Source organism: Oncorhynchus keta, chromosome 23 (genome assembly GCF_023373465.1).
Source record: "Oncorhynchus keta strain PuntledgeMale-10-30-2019 chromosome 23, Oket_V2, whole genome shotgun sequence".
Classification (NCBI taxonomy): Eukaryota; Metazoa; Chordata; class Actinopteri; order Salmoniformes; family Salmonidae; genus Oncorhynchus; species Oncorhynchus keta.
Genome location: NC_068443.1, coordinates 44061304 through 44071035, shown reverse-complemented (window position 1 = coordinate 44071035; position 9732 = coordinate 44061304). Strand labels below are relative to the sequence as shown.

Here is a 9732-nt window from a genome sequence, read left to right as displayed (position 1 = left end):
CTAATGTTAAAGTTTAAACACTGAGGAAAAAAACTAATGCTAAGGCACTATTTAAAAGAAGAAAAAAAAGTTATTTAGATTCATAAAGGTTCTATGTAAAACCCTTCTTGCCTTCCAAATATTCCTTCTTTCTTTCCAAACAATCATCAGAGAACCCTTCATTCCAAAAACGGTTCATAGGATGAAAAAGGTTCTATGAAGAACTCTTTGCCATACAAAGAACCCTTGTCTTCCAAAAGGGGGTTCTTCGGATGAAAACGGATTCTTGGTAGATTACTATCACACTGCAAAGAACCCCCTTTTTGTTGTGTGTAGCCTGTACCAGCTGGCAAAGATGCACCTATTTGTGTGCGCTAATCATAGCCTGCTGGTAAATGAATTAGCACATAGGATACAATTTAAACAATTTAAATATGATTTATGATTGATTGGCTGTAATGATTGTTTCTTTTTTTTGTTGAGATGGCATGAAAGTAGTATTGATTCAATCAGTGTCCCCATTTCCACATCAAAAGGACAGAATGTTGAAACCGTTTTTTTTTTTACCCACGAGCTCAGGGGACTTCCTCGTTACCCATTTAATCGATTTTTCTGTAGGTTTTTAAGAATGCATATAATGCCGTAGGCTACAATTAATACATTGATTTAATTATGTTGTAAAACGGTTACAAACACACTGCAACGTCTTGAGTTGTTATAAACGTTGTGGGCTATGTTAATAAGCACTATGACATTTGTAATTATTCATAGTATACATGCACCATCGGAAGTCTCATCGTCATCCAAAGGCTATGCAACTCAGTTGTAGAACCATTTAAATGGTTGGCCTAGTGGACCGATAATCCCTCAACAATCACATGCATTATGAAAATGAACAATGAGTCTGAAAGAACGTTGTGTTTAATTCCATAATGGGGGATGCAGAAAAAGGCGCGCTTCCCAGGCTGTTCTCCCCAGGCTGGTCTATAGGCTATATAGGCTACCATCATTAAACGAGTGAGTACTAGAATGTATTGGCGATGCAACATTATGCTATAGCTTTTCCACGATAGGCGAAGTTCATCAAACACTAATCATGAGTGGGCCAAAATGATTCAGTAGAATCAGGAATCGGCGTATTCAATGTATTGAGCAAATGTATTTGTGCCCTCCTATGCCTAAATGGTCCTCACGAATGTTTAACGGCATACACATTTAACATGGTAACAATTTGAACCGGTGCCCTTCAGTGTAATCGCCTGTATCATCATGGAAAGACTCCCAAAATCAGAGCAGTAGCCACGGGGAGAAACGTTTTTCCTTCGCCTACACTCTTATGGTGTTAAATGGCTCTATAATTAGAGATGTAGGGAAAAGGCCCAAAGAGTTGTGTTAGAATTCAAATGAAGTGGGCCTAAGCCGGTTAAAATACGATAATAATAGCAATATTAATAACTTAATTCTAAATAACTTTGTAGCATAAATCATATTTGATTTGATTTTATTACAAATCTTAAACCATCACCGACATATGTTTGAGTGAGAGAGAAACAATCTAAACCATGTAGACCACGAGTTGTGGACTAAAGACCCAGCCAGTGCATGAAATTGTGTGTGACCACATATCAATATATCAAAGTTAGCTTACTTTTGTCACTTGTACCATCAATACAACGCTTGAGGAATGAGACCACGTGACATAGCGGGGCGGTCGAAGTAGCCTGCAAGCCATTTTGGGAACAGTGTCAGTTTCTACTGCCGCTCTATGCATAGCCTACTGTGTCATAGGGCTCGAGCACGGAGCAAACCGATAACCTATTTGGACCGGCACTGTTCAGAATCTGTGTAAAGTTTCTGACTCTCCGCGCGTTGATCTTTTTCTATTTGTTGAGAATTTCGTCACTGCCATTGAACAGCATTTGTAGCTCGTTCCAAGATGGCCGCTTGGGTTGCATTCATTTTTTTCTGATCGACTTGTAACTTTCATTGTCCATCACATACGGGATATAACCCGGTAGGTATGTATTTAAGGAACTTTTAGTTTTAACTTGCAAAAATACAAGTTTATATTAAATGTTATAGCATTGCAAATGCAAGACCACAGCAGGCTATCGGATTAATAGTGAACACCGGCAGTGGACCACACGGGCATATGGACACTCAAGGCACACACGATTGTAGTGTGATTGTAATGTTATATTATTTCAATGGTTATGTTTGTGTTCTTTCTGGAGCGCGTAACTTGCAACATTGAAACATGGTCACAGATCTGTTCATAGCAGCCAATGTTAACAGATCTGCAGAGAAGCATCCACATTCGTATGTATTCTATCTACCAAGCTGATTTCAAACAGTTGTCCTCAACAGGCTCATTAGGCTGTTGTTTTCATGAAAGTGGTATCACATATGATTTGTCGTTGTAGCAAAATTGCCTCGTTTGTTTCCAATATAGATACGTTTATTCTGTCTTTCATTGTAAATAAATGGGCTTCGTTGTAGATAAGTAATTACGTTGACAGGATTTCGCTGTTGTGAAGTTTTAGGCTATTGCGAATATACTACTTTGTTTAGGCAGTAAATAGTTAATAGGCTGGCTATAGCCTATTCAATGTATTTAATTCCGTTATGTTGAACAGACATGGCTTTCTCACACACTGATTTTATGTCTTATCGCAAGAACAGACCTAGACTATGTTTTGTTATGTTATTCAGTCACTTGAAAAGTGTTGAAAAGTTTAAAAATGTATGGTTCATTGCCGTGGATCATTTGATGATAAATAGATTTGATGAAATGACCTCATGGGATCATTTACAATGCTGTTAACACAATTACCAATGCGATGGGTACCATTCAAGATTGTTCAGATCAATGCAATGTTTGTCTTTCTCTGATCAATAATGAGTAGACTACTAGAGATCCATTCTCGACCTTTGGCGCAATTGATGTGTGGTCCTCGACGTTCACTAGGCGAGGTCAATATAATTTTCAAATCGTCGCAGTATGGTTTAATGCAATTTAGCCTGGCCTACACAAGATCAAGAGATGGTCTCGATCAACAATTGGCCAAATGTTGTCTCAAAATTCAGAGCACCACTCGAATCTCATTTGAAATCAAGATAAATGCCTTAGCCTACTGGGGTGCTGCTCATCATCTAGTTCTGAAATAACAGTCAGCTAATTATATTTGTTTGGATTAGGACCTGATCATGTTTTTATGCTCATTCGGCTGTGGACATTGGAATATAGGCCGGCTCGAGGCTACTATTATTAGGCCTGCCCATATAAACTATGTAAACACAATCAATAATGTAGGCCTATTCTTGTGATGACATTATAGTTTGACACAATAGGCTGAGGCAAAAACTCACATGTAGGCCAAAAACATATAAATAACTAAATGTTTCACATTTGATTAAATCTTTAAATTATACCTATTTCTACCCACCCACAATAAGGTCAGTCGCGTTTCTTGTTGGTCAACTTTCATAAATGCGTTAAAAAACAGACTATAATTTTCTGCTATGTGAAATGTTATGCAATCGATCAGTCATGTCTATAGGCCTAACAATGGGATTGACCCATAATAATATTTGAAAATGGATACATTCGAGAAAGAAAGTTAACTTGTGCGTAATTTGGGGCTTGATGGATTAGTTATTTCGTTTATGGCTACAATTTCGTTGTTGCAATGATAAGCTGCTCTCATCAGACAATGGGATGCGTAGTTCAACAGCACAGGACAAGCATTGCTTTAAACGTTTTCAGGTCACAGTGAACTAACTAGATATTGTCTTGAGGCGCGTGATAGTGGGTACATTTGGAGATTTACGTGTCTAACGTGAGCTCCCCGTTTATTGACAGGTAATGACGGGTCAGAGATTTGTCAAACTAAATGTTCAAATATTTTAGGAATTAACTTCTTTTAGAGTTGACGATAAGAGGGCTGAGCCATTGCGCGCTGTTTAGTTAACACACATAGCTGAGTAGAATGAAACGTGCGATTTTTGTAGGTCTGGAGTTCACACTGCCATGTTTGCGTGAACATGCGCCAACATAGTGTGACACATGCGTCTTAATTCTTGCTTGGTCAAATAGTTAAAATAATCACAATTTTCGAGTGTGCTGCATATTCTGTCGAGTCTACTCTGTTGCACAACCATTCGACATCGCTGCATCCACCGCATTGATCCATTGACATGTGTGATGAATAGGCTAGGTTTTTTAAATAAATCAACATTATTGATTATCAGCTGCCCATGGTAGATGCTACAGCCAAGGAGGTCATTACAATAGCCTACTTTTCGTACATACGTATGTAAGCCTATGATTTAACAATTATGATTGGTTAGTCCAACATTTAATTTGACAAATAGCCTACAGTGAGTTATTGTCTTGGAACGCATGATGTGCACATATGGAGATGCATAATGCGCGCTCCCAGTTTCTCGACAGGTGTAGGAATGTATACATTTAACTCAATTTTCCAACACAAGTTGTGCGCTCGTCAGATACGCTATGGTGCGCTTCTTTTAGAATGGCCATGCATAAGAGGGATGAAAGAGCTTATTGCGTCTTGTATCAGGTCAAGCTTGCTGTTTGTAGGCCTACCCAGTACTTCACACTTCACTGTTTGCGTCTGCATGCAGTCGCAGGACACACTTTACTTACAATCTTATACAGCCCATAATGACCACGCGCCACATTGACGTCGCATGATCGCGTAATACTGAAAATAATCGAAAGTCCTTCTCTCGGGCAATTAGGTCATTATCAATGCAATGTAAACTATAGGCCCAGACTTTGAAATGTATCCTACAATAGGAAGATATTGATAACAAACATATTGATCCATTATAAAATGAGCACAAGATATTAACATTTAGTTGGAAACGTTCCTCTAAATCCGTCAAGAGGATTGCACGCTTCGTCTACACTTAAAAAATGTGGGTAATTGGGGTTCTATCCAGAACCTATTTTTATATGACTGTAGGTTATACTCCGAATTTAGGCTGCATAATGTATGCCAATAATAGGGCAAATAATGGTTGTTTACTGTGTTTAAGTCAATTAAATATATTGCCACTTTGCGTTATAGACCTAGCAATGTTTTTAATGAATTGAGCTTTGGAAAACGTTGATCATCAGTCATCGGCCAAATCGCCCTATAACAAATAAACTCGCACACATTCCGGACTTGAAAAAGTAGCCTTACATGCATGTGCTGTCAGTTTGCCATTTTTAAAAAACCTCGCATCGAAATCAAACATTTCTGTGACGTGCTTCTGGAATTGTTAGGCTACTCTAGATAAATCAAACGCTTGGCTTGAAGTGAAGACTTCTAAAAATCGAAATGGAAGCTGGAAACAAAATTCATGGTAGCAATTTACAAAAGGGTAAATTGTTATTGGGCTACATACAATTCTATAATAAATAGGCCTACGAGATAAATATTGTTTTAACCTATTTAAATTCACCAAAATAATCTCCAGGTTCGTTTTTCGCAGGGTAGACATTAAAACAGTAACATAAATGCTTTACATTCTCAAGGCACATCGCAGCCCGTTTGTGTTCTGAACAGATTGCGAAACTACGCTGTATCCGTTAATTAATTTGTTTATCCTCTCTTATAGGATTTTACAATTTTAGGACAATGCACAGAACAACAAAAATCAAGATTACTGAGCTGAATCCACATTTGATGTGTGTCTTGTGCGGTGGATATTTTATCGACGCAACCACCATTGTGGAGTGTTTACACTCATGTAAGTTGTCCGTCAGTTTGATTTCATTCAAAATACCACACAATGCAAGTTGCTGTCTATGCCCACAGTTTTGACTGATTCGTTTGGCTTAAAGTATGCAGTGTTGTCCAATTGTTTTGATTTATTTTGTCTTTTCAGTCTGTAAAATGTGCATTGTTTGTTATCTGGAGACCAGCAAATTCTGTCCAATTTGTGATGTCCAGATTCACAAAACGAAACCCCTTTTGAATATTAGGTGAGTAGCCTATATATGTCATTTTGTAAGGCAATAAATTAAAGTTCTATAATATTTTTTAACTCGAATATGAGTGTGGAGACTTGGGGCTCAATAAATCGAAACCACATTACAATATTGACCAAGTAAACCCTGGCTCAGAAATGAATCATACAATTTGCTGAAATAATTTTTTTAAATGTTATATTTCAGGTCTGACAAGACCCTTCAAGACATTGTTTACAGGTTGGTACCTGGGCTTTTCAAAGGTCAGTACATTTTCCCCTTCATCCCCTCAAGTTGGTTTGTAAAAATGTCAAGTGCATCAAAATACACAATTATTTATTATTTTGCTTGCAGATGAAATGAAACGAAGGAGGGATTTCTATGTTGCACATCCTTCTCTTGATGGTAAACAAGTTGAATCAATGGCGAAGCACCTCACGCATATCATTGCAACTTCAATGTTCATGTTGCTTTATCATTAGAAAGAGGAGGATTGGCACACTTGAATACTAGGTTGTTTTCTTATTTTGTAGCTGGAAATGGATCAAATGAAGAGCGAGGGGAGGTGGCAGATGAAGAAAAGAGAATAATAGCCGACGATGAGATTATAAGCCTATCCATCGAATTTTTTCATCAGAGCAAGTGAGGCTGCTTTCAAACCGGCAAAAAGTATGCTTAAAAAAACGCATGCTTGTCAATTATTTCTTTGCTCTTTTTTCCAATTGTAAATTTTGCTTTTCTCTTAGGCTGGGAAAGGAGGATGGTGAAGTCAAGGATATGAAGACAGAGGTGATTGTCTTAACCCTAAGACAATCATATTGGTGTCTTTTAAATACAGGGTCAATCCAGATGGCTGTAAAGTAACGCAGTGTTTATCATGTCTCGACTCAACTTACCTTTTTTTTTCTCGTCTGAAGATGATTGACAAGCGATACTTGCAATGTCCAGCAGCCATGACCATAATGCATCTGAGGAAATTCCTTCGAAGTAAAATGGATATTCCATGCACCTTTCAGGTGACTACGGAATAATTTAATCAATGATTATTCATGTAATTATTTGAAATTCAGTCACCAATGAACCTATCTGAAATGTTGTGCGTTTGTATAGACATTGTGTAGATTTGTTAAACTTAGAATCGACTTTGTTTCTTTAAAAAAAAAAGAAAAAACGGATTGATTATGGTTAGATTTTTACTAGTTTCACACTGTTTATATAAATGATTAATCACACCTAATCTTTTCTCTCAAAATGTGTTGTTGACAGATAGAAGTTATGTACGAAGACGAACCATTGACGGATTACTACACATTAATGGACATTGCACACATCTACACCTGGAGAAGGGTAAGCATTTACCGTTGCACTTCAACACATGAAATGTCATCTTTTTTTCTAATAAGACCTTTAAATTATATGCTGCGTTGTTTTCCTTATTTATCAGTGGAAAGTATAAGGCTGTGAAGTGTGGTCCTTCTGTGGCTCAGTTGGTAGAGCATGGCGCTTGTAACGCCAGGGTAGTGGGTTCGATTCCCGGGACCACCCATACGTAGAATGTATGCACACATGACTGTAAGTCGCTTTGGATAAAAGCGTCAGCTAAATGGCATATATTATTATTATAAGTGGTGCATCCATTCGTGAATTCGATTCTCTACCAAGCAATATGTTCACATGTATTTTGGAGAGCTTACACATTTATTAAAAAAAAAATCTCTCTATTGCTTGTTTAAAGCTCATGTCATTCTTAAAATACATGCTCAGAGGAGGCTCATCTGAGAATATGGTTATAAGTCACAGAAAAGTCCCCTGCACACATAAACTTAAGAAAATCATCACTTGTTTTAGAACGGTCCCTTGCCATTGAAATACCGGGTACGAACAGGCTGCAAGAAGATGAAGATGAGCAGCCCAAGAAACGGGGTCAAAACCACACACAATGCTGGAGGAGTATGCTATGACTCTGGGACTGGGGGTGACAAGCATCTGAACAATGACCCCGAAGCTCCCTCCACCTCATCCTCCTCTCTGCCCAGTCCGAGCCACAGAATTGTCCACTCATCATCATCATCATCATCGTCATCGCTTCCCCACTTCCCCCACCTCTCCAGCATTGGCACAAAAGCGGATCCAAAGCAACTTTCCCAGACATTCACGCCAACATAGACTGTAGATACTTTTATTATTGTTTCAAACATTTGCCGTTTTGATATAATCCTATGTGGACCAGATATGTGTTCATTTGTCTAAGAAAGACTATGGAAATACTTATTGAATTTGCTCAATGGCACCTGCAGATCGGATTTGAAATGGCCCAGCAATGTGCCATGTGGTTTGGAATGTGAAAAAAATTATCACGTTTACTTCAAACCTGGACATTCCAGTGATTCCTATAACTGAATTGCCAATACTGTAGTTGATTGAAATGGAAATGTGGTTTTTGGCTTCGTCAACTTCATTTGTCAACACACAACAATAGTTGACAAAAATAGTTGACTATTGCCCTCTGCATACATGTAATGGGGAATTTAATAAACGCAACCTGATTGTTTTGGCTTTAAGTGCGCAATCTGCAGTAGGTACTGCTGTTAAATGGTCACTTCAATTAACGATATACACTATACGAAACTATGTTGACACCCGTTCAAATTAGTGGATTCGGCTATTTCAGCCACACCCATTGTATAAAATCGACTACACAGCCATGCAATCTCCATAGACAAACATTGGCCGTAGAATGGCCTTACTGAAGAGCTCAGTGACATTCAACGTGGCACCGTCATAGGATGCCACCTTTCCAACAAGTCAGTTCGTCAAATTTCTTCCCTGCTAGTGCTTTCCCTGTCAACTGTAAGTGCTGTTATTATGAAGTGGAAATGTCTAGGAGCAACAACGGCTCAGCTGTGAAGTGGTAGGCCACACAAGGTCATCGAATGGGACCACTGAAGCACGTAGCGTGTAAAAAATCTAATGTCCTCGGTTTCAATACTCACTCCCGAGTTCCAAACGGCCTCTGAAAGCAACGTCAGCACAATAACTGTTTGTTGGGATCATCATGAAATGGGTTTTAATGGCAGAGCAGTCGCACACAAGCCTAAGATCACCATGCTCAATCCCAAGCGTCGGCTGGAGTGGTGTAAAACTCGCCGCCATTGGACTCTGAAGCAATGGAAACGTGTTCTCAGGAGTGATTAGTGAAGCTTCACCATCTGGCAGTCCGACAGATGAATCTGGGTTTGGCAGATGCCAGGAGAACTCTACCTGCCCCATTGCATAGTGCCATCTGTAAAGTTTGGTGGAGGAAGAATAATGGTCTGGGGCTGTTTTTCATGGTTCGGGCTAGGCTCCTTAGTTCCTCTGAAGGTAAATCTTAACGCTACAGCATACAATGACAGTCTAGACGATTCTGTGCTTCCGACTTTGTTTTAGCATGGCCCTACTGTTTCAGCATGGCAATGCCCCCGTGCACAAAGCGAGGTCCATACATAAATTGTTTGTCGAGATCGGTGTGGAAGAACTTGACTGGCCTGCACAGAGCCCTGACCTCAATCCCATCAAACACCTTTGGGATGAATTGGAATGCTGACTGCGAACCAGGCCTAATCACCCAACATCGGTGCCCAACCAACTAATGCTCTTGTGGCTGAATGGAAGCAAGTCCCTGCAGCAATGTTCCAACATCTAGTGGAAATCCTTCCCAGAAGACTGGAGGCTGTTATAGCAGCAAAAGGGGACCAACTCCGTATTAATGCCCATGATTTTGGAATGAG

At 39.2% G+C, this 9732-nt stretch overlaps 1 protein-coding gene across 2 annotated transcripts; it reads left to right on the top strand.

The window, feature by feature from the left end:
* The first annotated feature begins 1694 nt into the window (after window positions 1–1694).
* Window positions 1695–8523, top strand: LOC118402450 (polycomb complex protein BMI-1-B-like). 2 transcript variants are annotated; one of them, XM_035800661.2, is made up of 10 exons: window positions 1695–1993; window positions 5611–5742; window positions 5881–5977; window positions 6170–6225; window positions 6317–6367; window positions 6496–6604; window positions 6709–6751; window positions 6880–6978; window positions 7229–7309; window positions 7811–8523. In XM_035800661.2, exons 2-10 carry the CDS (start codon window positions 5631–5633, stop codon window positions 8126–8128), a joined length of 966 nt encoding a protein of 321 aa, XP_035656554.1. In that variant the 5' UTR covers window positions 1695–1993; window positions 5611–5630; the 3' UTR covers window positions 8129–8523. The 2 variants fall into 2 exon arrangements, with proteins under 2 accessions (XP_035656554.1, XP_035656553.1); XM_035800660.2 differs by having other exon boundaries at window positions 1695–1997.
* The last annotated feature ends 1209 nt before the right edge of the window (window positions 8524–9732 follow it).

Excerpts from the sequence above, each read along its gene's own strand:
- LOC118402450 (XM_035800661.2), top strand. The coding sequence starts at position 5,631 with ATGCACAGAACAACAAAAATCAAGATTACTGAGCTGAATCCACATTTG. Across the intron at positions 6,752-6,879 it reads TCAAGGATATGAAGACAGAG|ATGATTGACAAGCGATACTT; the intron begins GTGATTGTCTTA and ends TCTCGTCTGAAG. Across the intron at positions 6,979-7,228 it reads ATATTCCATGCACCTTTCAG|ATAGAAGTTATGTACGAAGA; the intron begins GTGACTACGGAA and ends TGTTGTTGACAG.